Source organism: Balaenoptera musculus, chromosome 16 (genome assembly GCF_009873245.2).
Source record: "Balaenoptera musculus isolate JJ_BM4_2016_0621 chromosome 16, mBalMus1.pri.v3, whole genome shotgun sequence".
In the NCBI taxonomy this organism is placed as follows: Eukaryota; Metazoa; Chordata; class Mammalia; order Artiodactyla; family Balaenopteridae; genus Balaenoptera; species Balaenoptera musculus.
The window spans coordinates 61,346,806-61,369,696 of NC_045800.1; the positions used below are offsets into that span (position 1 = coordinate 61,346,806).

The 22,891-nt window shown below is 39.6% G+C and overlaps 2 protein-coding genes across 6 annotated transcripts in view; one reads left to right on the top strand and one right to left on the bottom strand.

The window, feature by feature from the left end:
• The first annotated feature begins 1,015 nt into the window (after window positions 1-1,015).
• DNAJC9 (DnaJ heat shock protein family (Hsp40) member C9) overlaps window positions 1,016-22,891 on the top strand; it is a 28,425-nt gene continuing 6,549 nt past the window's right edge. Inside the window, exons 1-5 of one of the 2 annotated variants that reach the window (XM_036828472.1) lie at window positions 1,025-1,829; window positions 2,002-2,142; window positions 2,789-3,043; window positions 4,907-4,993; window positions 5,365-6,105. In XM_036828472.1, coding sequence (XP_036684367.1) covers window positions 1,650-1,829; window positions 2,002-2,142; window positions 2,789-3,043; window positions 4,907-4,993; window positions 5,365-5,523 — 822 coding nt within the window. In that variant the 5' untranslated portion in view covers window positions 1,025-1,649 and the 3' untranslated portion in view covers window positions 5,524-6,105. Of the gene's footprint in view, window positions 1,830-2,001; window positions 2,143-2,788; window positions 3,044-4,906; window positions 4,994-5,364; window positions 6,106-22,891 lie in introns of those variants that run through there. The other variant, XM_036828473.1, reaches the window with a different exon arrangement.
• FAM149B1 (family with sequence similarity 149 member B1) overlaps window positions 6,955-22,891 on the bottom strand; it is a 64,515-nt gene continuing 48,578 nt past the window's right edge. The window contains exons 6-12 of one of the 4 annotated variants that reach the window (XM_036828471.1): window positions 18,118-18,242; window positions 16,172-16,278; window positions 13,207-13,431; window positions 11,585-11,708; window positions 11,214-11,339; window positions 9,339-9,417; window positions 6,956-8,223 (exon numbers count right to left, since the gene is read on the bottom strand). In XM_036828471.1, coding sequence (XP_036684366.1) covers window positions 8,150-8,223; window positions 9,339-9,417; window positions 11,214-11,339; window positions 11,585-11,708; window positions 13,207-13,431; window positions 16,172-16,278; window positions 18,118-18,242 — 860 coding nt within the window. In that variant the 3' untranslated portion in view covers window positions 6,956-8,149. Of the gene's footprint in view, window positions 8,224-9,338; window positions 9,418-11,213; window positions 11,340-11,584; window positions 11,709-13,172; window positions 13,432-16,171; window positions 16,279-18,117; window positions 18,243-22,891 lie in introns of all 4 variants that reach the window. The other 3 variants (XM_036828468.1, XM_036828469.1, XM_036828470.1) reach the window with 3 other exon arrangements.

Here is a 22,891-nt window from a genome sequence, read left to right on the forward strand (position 1 = left end):
GTGGGGGGAATGAGCTAAGATGAGGGGCTTTACAAAAATCCATTTAAAAAGTCAGTGACAGAATCAGGTTTAGGTATCATGATTTGGTAATACAGATGACTGGTTGTGTCCCCCAAAACCCAAAATAGGACGTAATCTGTTCCACCAGAAGCGCAGCAGGATTAGATGGTTTTAGTGCACATAGGATAATACAGATTTCATAATCTGACATAAAACTAAAATGTAGGAGATTTATAGAGGAGATTCTGTAGGCCTATCAATGTACCAGACTATTTTATTCTCTGGGTTTTATATTCTGAGAAGAGTTACCAGCCATCTCAAAATCTGAGGTCATCAAGGCTCTCCCAGGGTTGTCACTGGTTGACTTCCACTTACTTTGGGTCGACTTTAAAGGCACAGCAGGCAGAGAGCAACTGACTTTACCTGGGTTTGATCTTGGATCTAGGAAAGAGAAATGTTTTGAAAACCATTTCAAAGTTTAAAAGATAATAATCTACCCTGGAGAGTTTGAGGTTTTTGGAGAAGCTTTAATTGGTAGAGCAGAGGAGAATGTAATTCTGGAAAGTATTGTTCCAGTGAGGGGAACTGATGTGAAATGGGTATTTTGAGCTACTGAGTTTCTTCCAACTCACGTATTCACTTTGTGCCCTGGTCTATCTTTTGTCTAAGATCTATATACACAAACTTCCTATGTGAGCTCATCCTCTCCCTGATTTCCAAAGTTTTCTCTAGCCCTAGCCTTGCTCTGGATTTCCAGGCCCAGATTTTTTCACCAAGTCTTGAATGATTGCATCAGCCTGTCTTGCTACCCGCTCAAGTCCAACATGCTCAAACCCAGAACTGCACTTGAGAAAGCTTTTGCTTCCGAAGCTTACGTTTTTATTAAGATGAGCATTTGGATCATGTTATCTCCAGCAAAGTGGAAGGTGATTTAGGAGCTGGAAGGTGAATGGAAATGATTCTGTAATAAATGTAAAATCTAGAAGTTCTATCAGACAAAGAATTTTTAAAAGACCGGTATTTTGTCTTTTTGTTTAATGTAGGTTTTTTAAATTGCAGGGCTCAAGGGAAAGTCCCTACCCAGTGGTCCCAACCTGTAGGTTGCAAAATTATTTGGGCCTCAGAGCTCTACGTACTCTTGTCAGATCATCTTTGGAAAAGAACAAATCTGTTTAATCTTCAGGTTAAATTTAAACCATGTGAAATTGCCAAATGCCGATGTTACGCTGTTTTTCACTGAAAACAAAAAGAAAACAGTGCATAGTTTCAGCCTAATATGAACGTTCCTTATATTGTTGCATAAACTGAGCTAGGACGTCGGGGAAAAAGTAGGTGCGAGATTTCCAGAGCATCGGGAGGAGGGCCGCGGAGGAGAGGGCGTGGTGGAAGGAGGTCCCGGCGCTAGAGGAGACCAGGGACGCCGCCTCCACTCTCCGCCTCAATTCTGGCCGACGCAAGCTTGGCCACACCCCATTTTGCAACCGCCGTAAAGTGTGGTGTCGTGGCTCCGCCCCTTCCGGCGCCTCTTGTGATGCCGGCGCCCTGGGCTTTTTGCGCGGGAAAAGGGAGCCGCCCAGGTGTCTGCTCAGCGTCGCTGGAGTCAGGCTGATTTCGCTGAGGTAACCGCCCGCTCCGCACCGCTGCGGGCCATGGGGCTTCTGGAGCTGTGCGAGGAAGTGTTCGGCACCGCCGACCTTTACCAAGTGTTGGGCGTGCGGCGCGAGGCCTCAGACGGCGAGGTCCGACGCGGCTATCACAAGGTGTCTCTTCAGGTGCACCCGGACCGGGTGGGCGAGGGCGACAAGGAGGACGCCACCCGCCGCTTCCAGGTGCGCTAGACCCCGGTCCGCCGGCTGCCTGGGCTTCTCTCCGTCTTCTGGCCGCCCGACCCCGCCCAGGTGGAGTGAGCCGAACCCGGCCTGGCGTTTTCTAATCTTTATTTCTCGCGGCGCGGTTTCAGTGAGAGGCGCAGGGTTGATTTTTGGATGCTCTTTCCCGCAGATCCTTGGGAAGGTCTATTCCGTTCTGAGTGACAAAGATCAAAGAGCAGTGTACGATGAGCAGGGAACAGTGGACGAGGATTCTGACGTGCTCAGCCAAGATCGGGACTGGGAGGCCTATTGGAGGTTACTGTTTAAAAAGGTAAAGAACTGGAGATTTCCTTGTGACTGTTTCCATCATTCATTCAACAAACGTTTATTGAATGCTTCTAAGGCCTTGCATTTTGTGTTGTGTAAGAATGAGGAATTTTTATTTGGCCTCGAATATTAATAAATAAACACACACATACACACCGGCGTTCCTCAGGAGATACCTATCTACTTACTGATCTTTGAGGAAGGGAAGACTTATCTCACCGTTGGGTTGAACCGTGTGTGTGTGTATCCATAACACATGCACCTACACACACACACTCTTACAGAAACGGGTCTTTAATTTTCCGTTGATGTAGAGTGATTGTAGTGAAACGGGGGCATTTGATTTTTTACAAGATGTGCTTTATTTTACATATCCCGATGTAAGTCCTGAAACTTTTCCTAGCTTGGAAACTTCACTTAAATTTTCCTGGTCTGTAGCTTAGTAGTTGTAAAGGTTGGACTAGGGAGAACTCTGGAAAATCTTTGGCATAGAAACTTTGGTTCCTTGCAACAATTTCAACTCAGGCAACTGAGTTGAGGAGAAACATTTGGGGAGAAACATTTCAACACCTAAATATACTTTTTACTAGTATTTCTTTTATTTAAAATAAAATTCTCAAAGTTAAAGCATATGTCTCTCATTTGTTCAGATATCTCTAGAAGACATTCAAGCTTTTGAGAAGACATACAAAGGTTCTGAAGAAGAGCTGGCTGATATTAAACAGGCCTATCTGGACTTCAAGGGTGACATGGATCAGATCATGGAGTCTGTGCTGTGTGTGCAGTACACAGAGGAACCCAGGATAAGGAACATTATTCAACAAGCCATTGATGCCAGAGAGGTCCCGTCCTATAATGCCTTTGTCAAAGAAGCAAAGCAAAAGATGAATGCAAGGAAAAGGAGGGTAAGATTTTGAATGCTATTTATATCCTGACTGCTTCCAAAAAGAATTTGAGGATATTTACAATAATGAAAATATATACAAGACAGCTGAAATAAGGATTAGGTTTAACTTGTTTTGTAGTTTTCCTCTAATAAAATGAGCAGATCAGCTCATTAAGAGAACCTTTTTTTTCTACTGTGTTGTGCTCAAGAGGATTTTACTGCATGGATTATTTAGATAATATCATTTTAAAGTACCACTGAAATATTCTTCATATGGGCCAATTGTTGTAACCTTACTGAGGCATTCCTGAGGAGATAAAGTAATGGAGTCCAGATACACAGGCTAGACAGTGATTCTTACTTGGGTAAGGCGTGGGGGAGAGGGTGACAGAGGCTGTCTCTTTAAAATTGTGTCTTGTTAATTCAGATTCCTTTGTTCTTGCCAGATTGATTCTTGAGTTGGACCCAGAATATACATTTTTTTAAACAAACTATTTAGTTTATTTTGATAACAGTGTCTTTCCAAACACACTTTGAGGTACACTTTTGTGGAGTATCAAGGACTGTGGCTTGTGTGTCCTTTATACCCATATTAAACTGTGGAGTTGGTGAGGGTAAGGATGATGGCAGCGGAAAGGAGCTTAAGGATATCTGGGGTTCAGGGAGGGAGTGGATTCAAGGTAACAAACATCTGTGCCTCTGGTCTTTTGGTATTAAAGGTACCATTGCCTCAACCTGACTTTCATAATGGGAGCTCCACGGAGAGCAAACAGTGTAAGACTGTAGCCCTTTGGTGCGTACTTTATTTTGTATGGCTGAAATGGGGGTGGAGGAAGGTCTGCAGCTTTTAGGTAAAGAGACACAGGAGAAACCTGACACCTGTGCTGAGTTGAGAGAAGTGGAATGTGTATCAAGATCATCATTTTGGCTCATAGGCTACATCTGTCTAGATTCAAGCTGACAGTTTATCTTAAGTTGGTAATCATTTTTTAGGTGAAACTGAGCACAGCTGTATTGAGGAATAGGCTATTAGCTTGAGAAACTTCCCTAGAGTTTGGGGGAGCGGAGCGGGAGGCTGGAATACTTTTGAGTGAGACTCCCACAAACTTGGAGAGGGGAATACAGTATTAAAAGAAATAAATTGAATACAGGGACTGAAAGTAGACAATGGAAACTGTGTCTCTTTATTGGAATAACAGGGTCCTAATGTATCATAACTCCCAGTATTAATAGTATTCATTGCTACTTAGAAAATTCACTGGGGGCTGGGGCCTCTTATAGTCTTAGTTGTTGCCCTGAAGGAAAGAATGAACTTATTAACCTTTCCCAAGGTATTCTTGTGGTATTTTGGAATCAGTGCCCTCGTAAAATTTGGCAAGAGGAGGTGGCTTTGAAATCCGGTAAAGAAAGGTTAAAACTGAATTTGTTAGAGTTTATTCTAACTACTCAGGGGAAATTTTAAACTGGGGTTGCTCTCAAGGCTGCCACGAGTCACATGTAGTAAATTGGGTTTCCAGAGGAGGAATCTGAGGCACCTGTATCCTGGCAACATTTTGAGGGCATCCTTGGCTAAGTGACCTTTCTTAGCTCTTCTAGCATTTTGGTTTCCTTCCTGTCACCATGTGGTTTATGAAACCAAATTACCTGCTTACCCCTAGCAAATACAAATGGGGAACAGTCCGAAATGCTTATTGGAATCAGAGGATCTACTGCTTGATGTCAGCAATGCTGCCTTTTAGTGAGTGTCATATTTATGCAATTTTATCCTTTTAATTTATATAATCTTCAAATTGAAGGAGTCTTAAATTTGCTTTGGGGAAAGAGGGTGTATTTTTAGTATTTGCTAGATTGCCATAGCGTCTCACATGAGTTTCTGTTTTAGGCTCAGGAAGAGGCTAAAGAAGCAGAAATGAGCAGGAAGGAGTTGGGGCTTGATGAAGGAGTGGATAACTTGAAAGCACTCATTCAGGTAAACCTGGCAGGTTGTCTGTGAAGGTTGCCACCACTTCTTTCATGTTCTGATTCCTACTGCTAATATTTTCTTTGGAGTGTATGTACAGTATTGTGGGCATTTTGTTTTCTTCTTTTAAGACATTCAGGTACCATACAGTCATCCTTTTAAATTGTACAATTCAATGGTTTTTGGTATATTTATCAGGTTTTACAATCATCAGCACTGTCTAATTCCAGAACATTTTCATCACCCTGAACAGAAACCCCTTATCCATTAGAAGTCACTCCCCATTCTCCCTTTCCACCAGCCCCTGGCAGCTGCTAAGTACTTTTATCTCTGTGGACAGTCTTGTGTTTTGAAAGCTTGTGTTTTAACTTCTCAAACAGAGCAGACAAAAGGATCGGCAAAAGGAAATGGACAATTTTCTGGCTCAGATGGAAGCAAAGTACTGCAAACCTTCCAAACGAGGAGGGAAAAAAAACAACTCTCAAGAAAGAAAAGAAATAATGGAATTTTCTCTTCAAAGGTCCTTAGGTGTTAATTGATGCCATTGTAGGCAAGGTGCCTTCAAGATTTGAAGACAAAAGTTAACCCTTGAGAAAAGTTGTCTTTCAAGCCTAAATGATTCAGATCAACTATGTAAACCAAACAGAATCTCTCAACCCGATCTTAGTATATCTTGGAAACACCCTGACATTATGTGAGGTCCTCCTATGAAGGAATTTGGTGGTGGTCATTGAGGGAGCGGAAGGGTATATGCTTCCTGACAGCACTCTTCTATGGGTCTTCTGTACAAGGAACTGTATCTAGAATGCAGATCTATCCCTACCACATTTAGCAGTTGTCATTTTGCCACACAGGAGTGAGCTGCAGGGTATTCAGTGGTGTGTGTTTATTAGAACAGGTACTCGACCTAGCCTCCAACACGCTTGCTGGACGTCTGTCTTCCAAATACTTGCCAGTTTGCTTTCAGTCTTAATGTTCTTGCATAGACCCTCTCCTTTTTGTTTTACTCAACTAAGTTTTGCACTCTTTGCTTGAGGTTTATAGGAGAAACAGGTGTTCACATAACTTCAAGCATCTTTGTAAGAATTATACATGATTAAATAAACAAGTAAAAAAATGACTGTTAAGTTCCAGGGGCTTTTTAAATGATCCCAGTGTGATCATTTAAAAGATGATCTAGAAAAAATATGAATGGTGCTTAGGATAAAGAAGAGAGAAGAAAAGTAGTCGTAGTCAGCATTGTAGCAGATAGCCTGGTTTAAGTTGCCTCAAGAGATGTTGTAGTCCTGCCTGTAACTGCTGAATGTCCTTAGGTCACTGAACTTGTCTGAACTTCTTTCCTCTATAAAAGAGTAAGGGAGCTGGGCTAAATGACCTGTTAGAGGCTCCTAACTCTTAACTTTAACCTTGAAAGGCAAGCCATCTTGATCCAGTGGTTATTATGTACTCCTGGTATTGATTTGTGAGAATAGTATAGAGATTTTCACTTACATTTAGTTGAATTGGTATGAGTTCATTAGAATATATGGAAATTTTTTAGGGACTGTTCAACTTAAAATCTCTGATTTGTAAGCTAATATATTCAATACCATATACATAAAACAAGCCTTCTGTTACTGAGATTTATGTGTCATAATTTATCTGAGGTAAGCCCATGACACGTTTTCAGTTTGTGATTATAAACAGGTTAAAAAATACTCTTCAGGGCTTCCCTGGTGGCGCAGTGGTTGAGAATCTGCCTGCCAATGCAGGGGACACGGGTTCGAGCCCTGGTCTGGGAAGATCCCACATGCCGCGGAGCAACTAGGCCCATGAGCCACAATTACTGAGCCTGCGCGTCTGGAGCCTGTGCTCCGCAACAAGAGAGGCCGCGATAGTGAGAGGCCCGCGCACCGCGATGAAGAGTGGCCCCCACTTGCTGCAACTAGAGAAAGCCCTCACACAGAAACGAAGACCCAACACAGCCATAAATAAATAAATAAATAACCCCCACCCAAAAAAAATACTCTTTAATTGCATTAAAAATACAATTTAATGCAGGTTGTTTAAAGCGTCTATCTTCATATGATAGCATTAGATAACTGTGAAATAATAAAATTACCCCAGTTGAATTGATCAACTCTGAAGATTAACAGTAAGATCTAAAACCAGTATGATCATCAAAATTAAAATTCAGTGAAATTTAAATAAATTTAAGCCATAGTTAAAATCATTGCTGCATTCATGAGTGCACTCAGGAAAGGTCCATGTGAAAATTGGAAGAACGTCAAAGTTCTCTTCCTTTGCTCTTAGGATATGTTTATACTGGACTAATTTGCAGAGTTTCTGAAATTTTAAGAAGTTGTGTCTTGCTGGCTCACTAATAGAAATATTCTATACATTTTTAAATTGCCTTTCTTAGATCTGCAGGAGAAAATCGGCAAGTTGAGTTTAATATTTGGAAATAAATACGACCACTAAAGTACTTTAAGAAGAAAAGAAGCATAACCTGATGTCAAGCAGGTGTTGTGAGGTTGAGTTGTCCTGTCTGAAAAAAAGAAATCCATTATGGTTTATTACATAGGTTACTTTACACCAGTGCTCAACATTTATGTCTTTAGTTACTCACCCCTGCCATATCTGTCTGCCTATGGGATTGGACATCTAAAGAGAAAACTTTAGGAACGACTCATCTGTTTGATGAGTAGCTCAGATTTTTGACAGCACTGTCTCCTAAAAATGACGTAAAAGTGAGTACACCTGTCCAGAAATTAACACAAGCAGAAGCATTCTGAAGCCAGTGATACTGTTATCAAATAATTTCCTACTTTTTGTGTATGTATAGTCTGATAGAATCCTGTAATAATTGAACTGATCATTGTTAACAGACAACATGAACAGTGATTTGGAGGATATTACTCTTGTTACATCTTTGGGTACAAATTTTACTGTCCAGTGAAATGGTTAACTTATGCTGAAAGAAGACAGTAACTGGAGATAGAAACAGTACCCATGTAATCTTTGGCTGATACTGTTCTCAGTCTGTTGTACCAAAATAACTCTTCATGAAGATAGTTTCAAGTTGTCTCCTGTTTACAAGCTGTGCATCATGAGATGACTGAACACTGATTTGTGAAATCTTCCCACATGTTCCCTGCAGCCTGAGGCAGGTTCTTCTCACTTGCCCTATGGTCCCTGCCTGGTTCTAGTGATTGGTCCACCTCTGTTTTGAGATTTTGTAGATCCATGTAACTGAGGGCCTGTCAGACAAAGATGACATCATAGAGTAACATTAGTAGACATTCTAGATTTGATCGTCTCAAATTCATATGTACGGGCTTTTTTGCTCCAGTTATCAGTTAGACTTTAAATTTGGAGCCTGTGACTAAATAGTAAAGTATATACTTACCAAGGCAATAAAAATCATGTTTGCGTATTTTATAATGTAAAAACAAAGAAACAAAATCTATATTAAGATATGAAAGCAGTAACCTAATTTTAGAAAATAGCCACTAATTTAAAAGGACTAAAATGTCTGTTTCACTTACCTAAATATTATACTAGTTATACTTGACCGGCAGCATGGCCAAATGTAATAACTAGCTCAGAGGCAGCAGTGCTTCTCTGAGGACTGATCCAAGAACCGAATCCACTGAAAGCATTCAAAGACTACCAAACGATGCTACTAGGAACTGAACTAAAAGAATTCGCTTGGATTACAGAGAAGGTTTGAGGCAGATTACTTTTTAATGTACTTGCTGATTAATCTGATTATTAACAGGAAACATTTCAACTGCCCAATAGTTCTAAATTTCACCTGTAACATAAGGAGAAAATGACCCTGATGGTGAGACCATTATAGGAAGAATTAAGACATCCTTAAATTTTCTCTCATCACTCATATGAAAATAGAAACTACAGAATATAACTTAGAAGACAAAAAAGTTAATGGGATAGAATCAGACTCCTCGTGTCTTGACATTGTGAATTTCTTTTCTTACCTTGGCCTAGCAGCTTAACTGACCAGAGCAGTTTAATCCATAGCAATATGGGGTTTGCCAAGTAATAAAATCCATGCAGTGTTTGAATGTTACGAAAATGACTTATTTGGCTTAAATTTTTTAGATTAAAAAAAGTAGTTTTCCAGAATGGCAAGAGGTTAATTTTTATATGAGAAAACAAATCTGGAACTTTCTGGCTTTGAGCAGTGGAGTTCTGTAAATTTTTATTATATCCCGTATTCCAAAATGAATTTGAGGTAATTTACAAAGATGTAGGAAAACAAAATATAATAAAATCTGGAGGAAGGAAAAATAAGCATGGAAAATAGCAGGGTCTTAACCACATAATAGTAAAATAAAAGCCATGGCCTGACCTGTTCGTGCAGATCCCCTACCAGGTTGGGCCTGATGAGGATACTCAGTAGCACATGAACGACGATACTGTGTGTCCGGCTGAAAAAGAGAGAAGATGAGACACTTCTTACGATGTGACTTCTCCCAGAGGATAATGTGTTAACTTGGTTTACGAGGGAAAACCTTGAAGTTGGACAGCAGTGTAATCGACATCATCTGACATTCTGAGGGACAAGTTGGCTAAGTGTACTCTTACATTCCAAGTAAGAAAAATCTCAAGCCAGAAGCCCACAGAGCCATTGTTAACTGGTAAAAATTGCAAGTTCTACAACTTTATTAATATGTTTTTAAGAAAATCTTAGCATTTATAAATAATCCATATGGTTTAATATTTCTAAATACTTATAATTGGCTGTCAAGGGAATTTTTATCTGATTTCCATTGCCTGCTGACTGTTTAAAACAACAGAACAGAACCTTTTCAGCAACACTGAAACACCCATGACTTTACTTCTGTGCTTGAAATGTGACTCTCAATATGGAACTCAGACATTTCAAAATTATCTCAAGGGATTTAAAGATTTTAAGATACAACTAAAATACCTAAATGCAGATATTAAAAAAAGCTATCAATACCATCCCACTGGTACTTCTAGAATAAAAAACGTCCCTCTCAGTTTCCTGTCAGCACTGGAATTAAGAGATTTGAGATTTTTTTTTTTTTTCTTTCCTGATGAAGCCCCATGTTTTCTATCAGGGATCAGCAAACTTTTTTTTTTGTAGAGGGCAAGATAAGGGTAAACGTTTTATGTTTTGTGGTACATACTGTCATTGGAACGCCTCAGTTCTGCTGTTGCAGTAGGAAAGCAGCCACAGACAGTGAATGAGCGTGGTGGCTCTGCTCTAAGAAAACTATTTACAAAAACAGGCAGTAAGCCGAACAGCCCATGAACTAGGACAGAGGAAAGAAAAGATTCTTCCCTAGGACCTGCAGAGGGAACATGGCTCTGCTGACACTTTGATTTTGGACTTAATAGGCTCTGGAACTGAGAGAATAAATTTCTGTTGTTTTAAGCCACCCAGTTTGTGGTAATTTGTTATAGCAGCCCTAGGAAACTAGTACAATGTCCCATTCATTTATTACTCTCACCACTCTTCTAATGGAGGAAGAATCGTACAGTGCTTTAGGCTGATACAATTTAAGGGTTATGAGTTGAGATAAGTGTGTTGCAAATACCACTGTCTTGAAAACTGGTATAGGATGTGGGTTCCTGGTGCCTGTTTCCTGGGCCGTAAGTGTGGCCCTAGTCACTTCCTAGGCTCTGCAAGCCCTCTTGCACAAAGCAAATGAGGTGGGGCTGAGCTCCTGGCTTACAATTTTGGGCAAGGTCAGTGCATGATCTCCAATCTCCCAATCAGGTTTTTTTCTATTACTTGTTTAAAAGTAAAAGGGCTAGTAAATGTACATTAAGTGGTAAGGCATTGTCAGCATTTCAAACACCAATTAACTAAGAACCCCCAAAAGTCTTAACTCGCACATCCACCAGTCCACATACATAATCTGATACCATTTTTTTGTGCAATTCCCTAAGAGCAGTGTTAGAGAATGAAGTTAATGCTAATCTGATACACACTGGGGTTTAACATTTTGCTTATTCTCAGAAATAGCTAAACTTTAAATTGCTTAGAATTTGCAATTTATGTATAAGTTAAGAGAATGAGTGGCAGAGACCGGTTAGAGTTTCAACAAAATATACTTAAAACATTATTTTCATTAGAACCTCATCTTTTATTCTTAGAGTTGATTAAGCCACCATGTAAAGCCTTAAGTCTGTCAAACTATTTTTTTTCCCTTTCCTCAACTATCAAGACCATAGAGGAAGTATTTCACTCTACCAAAAATGACTGAGTTGTGTTGGGCCTGGAGAAAAAGTCTGGTAAAAGGAGCCTCTCGTGGGGCTGCTGATGGTTAGGCTCATCCACCGCTGCACTTTGAGCTCGATTGGAATCGCCATGGGTTTTCTGCAGAAGAGACAAAAATTACAGAAACAGTTAATTTGTAGTGGGAGCTGTGCATGTCCTATATCAGCCCTAACAGGTATGGTAACTGCAGGCCAAGCAGCTCCAATGCCATTGTCATAAGTCAGAATTCAGTGTGTACTTTTGACAAAATATAGTGTTGAGTCAAGACCAGAGCACAGACCCTGCAGAATTACTGACCCTGAGGTTTTATAAGCACATGGAAAGGCAATAGGAAAGAGACATACCGTTTGCCTTTGTGGCCCCACAGTGCTCAAGTGTTCCACTTCAGCTGTGCCAATAGGTGGCAGCAGATTGTTTCGACTCAGGGGCAGTGGTGAGGGAGAGGAGGGTGAGTCGGCTGCCACTGGGCTGCAGATCCCATCAGCAAAACCAAGACATGAAAGCATAAAGTTATAACAATATAAGCAAACTGATTAGAATCAAATAAACTGAGCAGATGAGTTTAATTTCATGCACAGAAAGCTTTAAGCTGCCTGCATTTTTAAGTGAAGAGATCTCAATGAAAGGATTTTGGAGAATTAAAGTTTTGGGTTTTCTTCATAGTATTTTCTTACTTATTGTTGAAACTTCATCCTGAGCACACAGCAGAAGTTGACCCTTTTTCTCCCACAGAGAACTGGAATAAAACAATTTTCCCTATATTGTGTTGTATTTCTCTGACAGTTATGGATTTGTAATTTCACATCTGATGGAACTCACAGTTCTGGGCTTTCTGGTTGTCCTTTTCACTAAAAACTATAATTTCCAGGTAAAGTTCCTAAACTTATTTCCTTCCATGGGATTTGGAGCAGTTTGCAGTATTACTCATGCCCAAGATAGTAACTAAAAGCTGAATGATACTTTTCATGTCCCAGAAAGAAACAAAGCAACTTACTTTTCCACTTTGAAAAAAGCACTGTCAGAGGTATGAGAGATTAATTATACATCAAGACCACTCATACTCAAATGAATGTATAGCTATATCAGTATAAATATAGCTACATCAACATAATAAAATAGAGAGCAGCTGAGAACCCTGGTGTCCTAACAAAGATTTTTGGTGGTTTGGGACACCTCTTTTAGTAAGTCTATTGGGAGAAATTGTAACAAGAAATTGAAAAGTCAAAATCAAGAAATGTTGGGAGAGAAGTATAGTGATGTGCTTGATTTAGAGGCTGAATTCAAAACACAGTTATGGCATTGTCATCTCACACCCTTGTTCATAGTGTTAGAAATTAACTACCCTAAGATGTTTTGTAAGTCAACAACTAATGAAAGAATTTTATGTTAAAGACTTGGCTTGGTATTTTTTGCACAGTGAGGCTCAGAGTGTCTAGTGAATGAAAGGTGGGAAAAGGGAAGAGAACATGTTTAGTGTTACTTCCTAAGACGTGCCAAGGGACATATTTCCTGGTGTATAAGCATCTACTTATCTGAGGTTTATAAAGTTTTCATTGTCAATGGAATAGGTAGATCCTAATGGTACAGAAAAATATTAAAGGAGAATTAACTATTATTTGGGGAAGAATTTCACTGAGGATGTTCCCACTAAGGAAAATGTTTTAATAAAATACATATGTCTTTTATTCTTTTGGTGAGTTCTACTGAAGTATTCTAGCCAGCATTTTATTTGTAGATATATAAATCTTTAGCTAAATCAATAGGAAGATCCAGTATATCTATATTTCATTCAAATTTAACTCCATTTTTTCTGTATTAGATTTACACCAGTGTGCAGTTCATCATAAGACTATGTAATGATTACTGTCTAGGCATATATTTCAATCTTAGATTTAAATTCATTCTCTATGTAAAATTCTTCATTAGTTTTACCATAGATTCCAGAAATTCTGCTTTTGAAACCTACACTCGGGATCCTCTGAGTATTTCTTCCATAGGTCTTGGTGTTCCAGCGCGTGAATGGCTTGTGCTGATGGGATGAAGGGTACGTGGTGGGGGATTGCGTCTCCTGGCGGACTGCACTGTATATGACAGAAATGATGTACTAAGCTCCAGGGCTCGATTTGGCCAATTTGGAGTTGAAAGGATGGTACTGGACCCAGGCCTCATAAGTAGCTTGTCATCAAGATCTCTAGTGGCCAAATACCAGAAACCCACAGTGAGATCAAGATTGCTCTGTACAGGGAGACAGAACTCAAAGGGTAAAAAGCCTTAGACTATAAAATACATTCAAGGGAGAAAAAAACGAAAAGAGAAAACAATAACCTCGTTTTAGAAGTTACATAATCTAGCTCAGGCATGAGAATGTGTACCTAAAAGAAGGACATCATTTCAATCTTACACATAATTTACTAGAATGGAGACTTGGGAAAGCAAGTCCACTTTTCACCTGCCATCACAGTCACTTCTTCAGTTACTGGTAAAGACTAACCTGTAGGGTACTGACTCCAAAGTGCTTCCCAAAAGTTTACCTCAGGGACTGTGCTTCCTACCATGTTTGAAGCATTCTTTTGTGCTGAAGGAATGTCACCAGAAAGACTTAGTTGAAAGGCCAATATTGCTGCTTAGTAGTGGGGTGGCACTAGTGTGGCTCCCACTGCAGAGATTAAAATGCTGAGCTAGGGCTTCCCTGGTGGCACAGTGGTTGAGGGTCTGCCTGCCGGTGCGGGGGGCACGGGTTCGAGCCCTGGTCTGGGAGGATCCCACATGCCTCGGAGCGGCTGGGCCCGTGGGCCACGGCTGCTGGGCCTGTGCGTCCGGAGCCTGTGCGTCCGGAGCTTGTGCTCCGCAACGGGAGAGGCCGCGACGGTGGGAGGCCGCGCACTGCGATGGGGGGTGGCCCCCCGCTCGCCGCGACTGGGGAGAGCCCACGCACGGAGGCGAGGACCCAACACAGCCAAAAATAGATAGATAAATAAAATTAAAAATAAAAAAAAGAAACAATTCTTTAAAGAAAAAAAAAAATGCTGAGCTAGTTGGAGCCTACAGGGATAGGGGTTCCTTGGAAAGCTGGGAACAGGCAAAGGGTCCAGAGCTTTGTACAGCCCAGGGCAGTAGATCCCCATTTGCATAAACAACTGTGAAATATAACACTCTTCTGTAAGTACTCTGATAAAATACCATGCTCAACAGTTCAGTAGCTTAAACTCTGCCTTGTAGATTCAGCGGCTTTGTTTTTGTGTTTTAAGCAGATGAGAGAACGTTTGATTCTATTGTAAGGCACCTAAGAGATAGTATTTACACTGTGATGTGAAGGGGAAGTGAAAGAATAAAGCTCTGCCACGTGCTCTTGGCTTTCAGCAAGTTCCTCAGTCTTTCAGGCCACTTTGGTGTCCTCTAGTGCAAAATATGCCTCAGGGTTTGGAGAACTTTGAAGGAAAAATGCCCATCACAGAATAGGGCTAAACCTTGAGCATTGCTCATATGAGATCTTTCTGGTCTTCCTAACCATTCACTTAAGCCTTTTCTTTATACAGCCTACTGCTTTCTAATTACAGGGGTTTAGGCCTTAGCTGCTTTTTGTTCATCTTTATTCTTCCTCTGGACTACTCATTCATAACTGGATTTATCACCTCCACGCTCCTAGATCAACCTTCAAATCTGACCTTCTATATGGCCCATCATTGTAAACTCAACACACCCCAAGCTCATTTTCCCCCTGCCAAACAAGCTTCCCTTGAGCTTGAAATCTGAGTTGACTTTGATTCCTCTATTTTTATAGAATTTGATTTCTTTTACAGTATCTCCTAAAATATTTCATTCCTTTTTTTAGTCTTGCTACAACTTGAGAACAGACCCATAGCAGCCTGAACTCCTGCATTAGACTCCTTACTTTCAGTTCCTCCTGCGTCAATCCAATCTGTGTCCTACTGCTGTGAAATCTATCTTTCAAATTCCTGTTTTAAATATATGTGCTCCCCAGCTGGACTCATACATTGCTCGCGTGGGAATGTAAAATGGTACAATTTCTTTGGAAAATTGTATGGCAGTTTATTATAAAATTAAGAATACACTTAACCTATTCTGTAACACTTTCACTTCTAGATACTGAAAAACGAGACCATAGGTCCACAAAAAAGACCTGTGTAAGAATATTTATAGTGCCTTTTATACATAACAGCCCCAACCTGGAAAATAGCCCAAGTGTTCATTAACGGAAGAATGGGTAAACAAATTGTGGTGTACTATTACAATAGAATACTACTTGGCAATAAAAGAGAATCACATGCAACAACATGGATGGATCTCAAAAACATGACATTCAAGACCCTCCATAGTCTGGTCCCAAGTTCTTTAATTTCATAGTGTCTTCTTTCCCACTAATCACACCATGGTCTATTTTAGTTGTAGAAGATTGTCAGTGGTCTTTGATCAGAACATTAAAGTTCTAACCTATTGCTTCCTATCCTACTACAGCAAAAATGGTCAGCTTTCTCTTCTAAATATTTGTATTTTCCTGTCTCCAAACCTTTTTCCACACCATTCCTCCTACCTAGAATAGCCTTGCTGCTCTTCTCTGCTTATCCAAACTTCCATCTTTCAAGGATATGTTCAAAACCTACACTTACCCACCAAAATGCTTCCCTTCTTTGGGACTGCCATAGTGCTCACACTGAGTACACAAACTTCACACTCAGTCACAGGAATGCCCTGTATGGTTAGGTCTCTTTTTACCTTTGTGCCTTCTCACCAGTTATTTTATCAGCTCCTTGAAGGTGGAGACCATTTTCCTTATATGTTTTTACTCCCCAGATGTCTCTGGTTGCTTGGTACGTACTCAATACATGCATGTTGACTGACTGACTTTGCTCTCCTTTTATTTCTCAGTAATCTACTTAAACTCTATAGTCTTAAAATTTTATACTTCTTACAGGAGCTTGTCCATTAGGGAGAGATTTCTTGGCTGTAGAGGCATCCCATGAACCAAGAGACCATTCACATTTGGCTGATGACCACTTGCTGCTTGACAGAGACTCATCTACATATCAAAAGAAGGTGTTACTCATTATTGGTTGGTGAAGATATCAGCTTGGTTTCCCAATTTTGCCAGAAGTTAGTATTTCCAAATTAGGTCATTTATACATTTTTCTCCTTTGCCTTAACTTTTGTATATCTTGGCCAGTACCCCAGCTGCAGCCCCAAGTCCACTGTCAAGATGACAGGATCAGAGTGCTTTCCTCTCCATTTCTAAATGGGGAAGCCTGGTCAACTTAGATGAAAGCAATTAATAGCCACTCTCAGGGGAGAGAGGACCTTTATTATTATTATTTACATTATACTAGAAAACAAAATATGGAACAGAAATGGGGAGAATAAGGGTAAACTCTGTCTCTTTTACCATCACATAATCCTATGTTCTGCACAAACTAATGCTTTCTCCTTCACTACACCTGGAGCAGTCAGCTCTCAATAATAACGTAAATTCTGACGACTTTATTAGAAGGAGTTAATTGTATTTGTTCTAATGTTAGCAGGATTTAATCTTACCTGGACTGCCACTGCCACCTTAGTGTCCTGTTTATTTTCTCTCTCAGGTAGTCAGTTAAGTGCCCTTTCTGGCCAGCTCCTTCTCTGCTACAGTATGCATTTTCCTCCTACTTTCTCTTAAGAATGTTTGGATTATTGCTTCTCCTCCCTTTGGTCATTAACAACCAGAACCGTGTACGTTAACTTTTCAGGGCTTAGGCTACCCAGGTCATAACCAGGCCAGTTCAACATGTAGAAGTATTTTATTACCATCATAGGAATATTAGATTATTACCTGGGTCATCCTCCAATGTGATAAGGTATGGGCCTTACTGAGTTTATTTTTATTTACTTTTTTTTATTGAAGTAGAGTTGATGTATATATTATATAAGTTACAGGTGTGTACAGTATAGTGATTCACAAGCTGAGTTTACTTTTAAATAACCCTTTTTAAAATATAGCTGTACAATATCTGGCCAGTACACCAACAAAGCAAATACTAGATGTGGTACTAAACCCAGGCTGGATGAGCACGGGCCAAGGATGAGAATCCTTTTTCTCTTTCTTTTTATCCCTCCCCTGCTCCCACACTTTTTTTGCTACAAGTAACACTGGGAAGCTATCATGTAGGAACTGGGATTACATAAATCATTACACATGGATGAGACCAGGCTTATCAACCTTCTGCAAGAAATGGCCATTTTTATATGCTTGTCTACAGACTTATTTGAAACCATTTTCTCCTCCCTTTGGTTTGCCTTTTACATCTGGTTATGATTAGTAAACATCCAAAAAGCAAAAAAGTCAACAGATTCAAATATTAAAAATAAAACAAAAACCAGGTTGTCTGAGATAAGAGAAAAAAGAGGGAAGAAGTCAAAAAAATTCAAAGGACAGAATGTTAAGGCCATAGAAGATCTGATATTGGTCCCTCTTTTCATCATATTTTTCATTTTTCCCAAAGGAGACTTAAGCTGACCATATAGTTGAGTCTAGATTGCACAGCTTATAGATGCCTTTTCAAAAGAGCTGATTGAGAATTACTTATCAACTCTAATTTGCTATTTTTTTTAACAGGTTAAATTTTTTTTTATTGTGGTAGAATATACATAACATATTTACTGTGTTAACCATTTTCACACGTACAATTCATTGACATGAGTGCATTTGCTGCTATTAATTTTTTAAACTGAAATTAAACATCTTTGCAAAGAGTCACTGGATTACTGTGATAAACACATAACTTTACTGAAAAAGAGTCATACTGATACAATTAAGGCAAATAACTGAGCAAACTTTGTCTACAAGAACAGTCCTAGGTTCTCCAATACATTCCCCTGTGTGACTTACCGGATTTGAGGTGATGGACAGCATCTTAGACTGTGGCACTCGAGGTAAGACCAAAGGTTGTTGTTCATTCAGCACACAGGGGCTTTCTGAAGCTGGTCTGGTGATTGCAACATTACTGTCATCATCTGAGCAAAGGAATAGAATCTATTATCCATGAATATCTTCAGACCCACAACAACAGTACTGTGAAAAAAAAATCTCCCCTGAGAATTCATAATCTCAAGCTAGGCTTCACTCATCTTTGCAGCCCAATTTCATACCACCTGCACAGTTCAAAAAAACCCTTTAAACCATGAATTTATTTTAAAGTGTTTCCCAGGCTGGTGATTCCTATTTGTACCTGGCAGAAGGAAAAGCAAAGATTACTAGAGCAAAGCTGTCTAATAGAACATTTGGAGATTGAAGGAAATGTTCTACGTATGCACTGTCCAGTATAGTGGCCTCTAGCCACATGTGGCTATAGAGCATTTAAAGTCTGGCTAGTGTGGGATCTAATCAAACTTGCAAGCTTTTGCACAGCAAAGGAAACCATAAACAAAACGAAAAGACAACCTACAGAATGGGAGAAAATATTTGCAAATGATGCAACCAACAAGGGCTTAATTTCCAAATATACAAACAGCTCATACAACTCAACAACAAAAAAAAACCCTATCCAAAAATGGGCAGAAGACCTAAACATTTACCAAAGAAGACATACAGATGGCCAATAGGCACGTGAAAAGATGCTCAACACTGCTAATTATTAGAGAAATGCAAATCAAAACTACAATGAGGTACCACCTCACACCAGTCAGAATGGCCATCATTAAAAAGTCTACAGGGGGCTTCCCTGGTGGTGCAGTGGTTAAGAATCTGCCTGCCAATGCAGGGGACATGGGTTTGAGCGCTGTTCTGAGAAGATCCCACATGCGGAGCAACTAAGCCCATGCACCACAACTACTGAGCCTGTGCTCTAGAGCCCGTGCGCCATGACTACTGAGCCCACATGCCACAACTACTGAAGCCCGCGCACCTAGAGCCTGTGCTCTGCAACAAGAGAAGCCACTGCAATGAGAAGCCTGCGCACCACAATGAAGAGTAGCCCCCACTTGCCGCAAGTAGAGAAAGACCGCGTGCAGCAACAAAGACCCAACGCAGCCAAAAATAAATAAAATAATTTTTTAAAAAAAGACTACAAATAACAAATGCTGGAGAGGATGTGGAGAAAAGAGAACCCTCCTACACTGTTGGTGAGAATGTAAGTTGGTGCAGCCACTGGAAAACAGTATGAAGGTTCCTCAGAAAACTAAAAATAGAATTACCATATGATCCAGCAGTCCCACTCCTGGGCATATATCTGGACAAAACTATAATTCAAAAAGATGCCCCTGTGTTCATAGCGGCACTATTCACAGTAGCCAAGACACGGAAACAACCGAAATGTCCATTAACAGATGAATGGATAAAGAAAATGTGGTATGATGTATACAACGGAATACTACTACTCTGTAAAAAAGAACGAAATAATGCCATTTGCAGCAACATGGGTGCAACTGGAGATTATCATACTAAGTGAAGTAAGTCAGAAAGAGAAAGACAAATACCATATGATATCACTTATTCGTGGAATCTAAAAATGTGACACAAATGAACCTATCTGAAACAGAATCATGGACATAGAGAACAGACTGGTGGTCGCCAGGGGGGAGGGGGTTGGGGGAGGGATGGAGTGGGAGGTTGGGGTGAGCAGATGTAAGCTTTTATATATAGAATGGATAAACAACAAGGTCCTACTGTATAGCACAGAGAACTATATTCAATATCCTATGATAAATCACAATGGAAAAGAATATTTTAAAAAAGAATGTACATATATGTATAACTGAATCACTTTGCTGTACAGCAGAAATTAACATTGTAAATCAACTATACTTAAGTAAAAAAAATAAAATTTGGCTGGTGTGATTGAGAACAATTTAAATTTTACCTAATTGTAATTAATTAAAATTTAAATAGCCACACACACCTAGTGAAACCTCATGCCCATTACCACTGCCAGTTTTTGTAAATAAAGCTGTAAGAGTAGTTTGTTTATTCTCATTACTGTATAGTACTGCATCATATGAATATATCAGGTTCTGCTGTTGAGGGATGTTTGGGTAGTTTCCAGTTTATGTTTTCCAGTATATAGTGCTGTCATGGACATTCTTATATATGTCCTTGGGGAAGATGTATACTGAGTATATAGTAGTATATGCATCCACATCCACTCATATACATATTGTTTATGGCTGCTTTCAAGGGCAGAGTTGAGTAGTTGCAACAGAGACTGGATGGCTGGCAAAAACTAAAACATTTACCATCTGGCTCTTTATACACAAAGTTTGCTGATCCCTATTTTAGGTCAATCAACCCACTAAACCAGTCAGAGACCCTCCAGCTCCATTATAAGATCATTGTCTTTTTTTCAAACTTTAAGTTTCAAAATCAGAATAGTTATACAATGAAATAACCTAAATTTATGGATGCATGGAAAAATAAACTAAAAGGATATTAATTCATAGCCTAACATTGGTAAATTGTGAAAGGTGAAATGAAAGTTTTCTCTGAAAACTTTCAGTGGTTGATAATGAAAACTGAAGTAATTCCTTTATTACCAGGATTTATTATTATTGGGGTTTGGATATGTCTCTGGACTTGATCATCTGTCCTGTATCTCCCAAAACTTAACCTCACATAATATAAAGCAGTTTGTTTTGAAAAGGGTCTTAGACCTACTCTTCTCCAATACCAGCTTTAAAAGGGAACTTAACGTGCATACAACAGAGTGGCTTTAAAAAAAAACAACAAAAAAAAACTCACATGGACACTATCAACTGTGGCAAACATGTGGAGCAACTGGAATGCTCATACAATACTGGAGAGAGTGTAAATAGATGCATCCACTTTGGAAAAATATTTGGTAGTATTCACTGAAGTGGGAATAGCATATCCTATGACCTAGCAGTGCCACTGTTATGTACCCAGTACATATGTTCAACAAAAGACATATATAAGAATGTTTATAACAGCACTATATGCCGGCAGACATAAACTGGAAACTACCTAAATGTCCATCAACAGTAGAATGTGATATATTCATACAATAAAATACTATATAACAATGAAAATGAACTGTTACACTCAAAACAGTTGAATCTAACAAACATAATGTTGAGTTTAAGAAGCCAAATGCAGAAGGGCACATACTATATGAATCCATTCTTAAAAGTTTTAAAACAGGCAAAACTAATCTGTGGTGCTGTAACTCAGGATAGGTTTACTTTTGGGGGGTAGGAGTTTAGTAACATGAAAGGGGCTTCTGAAGTGTTGGTAATGTTCTGTTCTTGATATGAGCGTTGGTCATACAAGTGGATTCAGTTTTTAAAAATTAATCAAGCTTGATGTAAATTTATTTTGCAATTTTCTATATAGATATGCTTTATATTTTTTTAAATATATTTTTTAAAATTTATTTTGGCTGCACCAGGTCTTAGTTGTGGCACATGGGATCTTAGTTGCAACATGCGGACTTCTTGGTTGTGGCATGTGGACTCTTAGTTGTGGCATGTATGCGGGATCTAGTTCCCTGACCAGGGATCGAACCTGGGCCCCCTGCATCGGGAGCACGGAATCTTACCCTCTGGACCACCAGGGAAGTCTCTCCCCTAGATACAGTTTAATAAATGTGTTTTTTAAAATGTACTTCCTGGACTTGTGCTTCCAGGCAAGATGGAGCAACAGGGACTGGCTTTACCCTCCTGCTTAAAACAACCAATAAATCCGTGAAACAATGGCTTTTAAGACACTGGGCATCAGGTAATGAAAGACAGTGAACCATGAGATAGTAAACAAATGATGCTAGCTCTGCAACTGCCTTGAAAGAGTTTCCAAGACATGACACAAAGAGGGAGAACAAAGGCAGATACTGGTGGACTCCCTGATTTGAAAGTCCAGAGAGACCAAGACTGCTAGGGTTCATAGGAAAGAGTATCAGAGAAGAAAAATGCACAGAAAGGGAACCCAGGATATCTGTAGAGTGTGGGGTGTCCTTTGAGTACTCAAAGGAGTATTGATCACTGCATGTATGAGAAAAAAACCACCTGAGGCTAGGAAAGAGAACCAACTGAAAGAATTAGAGGGAATAGTGCCTGCTGCCCACATGGGACCAGGAACAGTGCCTGGTTCTTCCAGCCATACTAGAAAAACTCATAATTAATGGGGCATTGGGCAGAGTACTTAGGACAACCTTGCCTCAGTATCTGGGGGATAATTAGTTGGACTGAATGACCTGTCTATAACAAATCATAAAAGCAAGACCAGAAGAGATCAAACTTTTTACAGGTAACTTAAGTGCATCCCAGGAAAAACCGAAGAAGATACGTACAAATGAAAAAAAAAAAATCGACTCCCAATAAGATAAAATTCACCATGTCTGGCACCCAAAGAATACCATGCAGGAAAATACAACTCACAATGAGAAGAATATCAATCATTGAAACCAACCCAGAATTCACACACATGTTTGAGTTATCCCACTTTTTCAAAAAGAGACATGGAAGATATAAAATTCACCCAAATCATACTTCATAGAAAACAATGAGTAGAAAACTACACTGGATGAGCTTAACAGCAGATTCACCATTGTAAAAAAATGAACTTGAAGGCACAATACGAAACATCCAAATTGAAATACACAGAGAAGAAAACTCTTTAATTAAAGCATCACATTTGAGGGATCAGTAAGCAAATG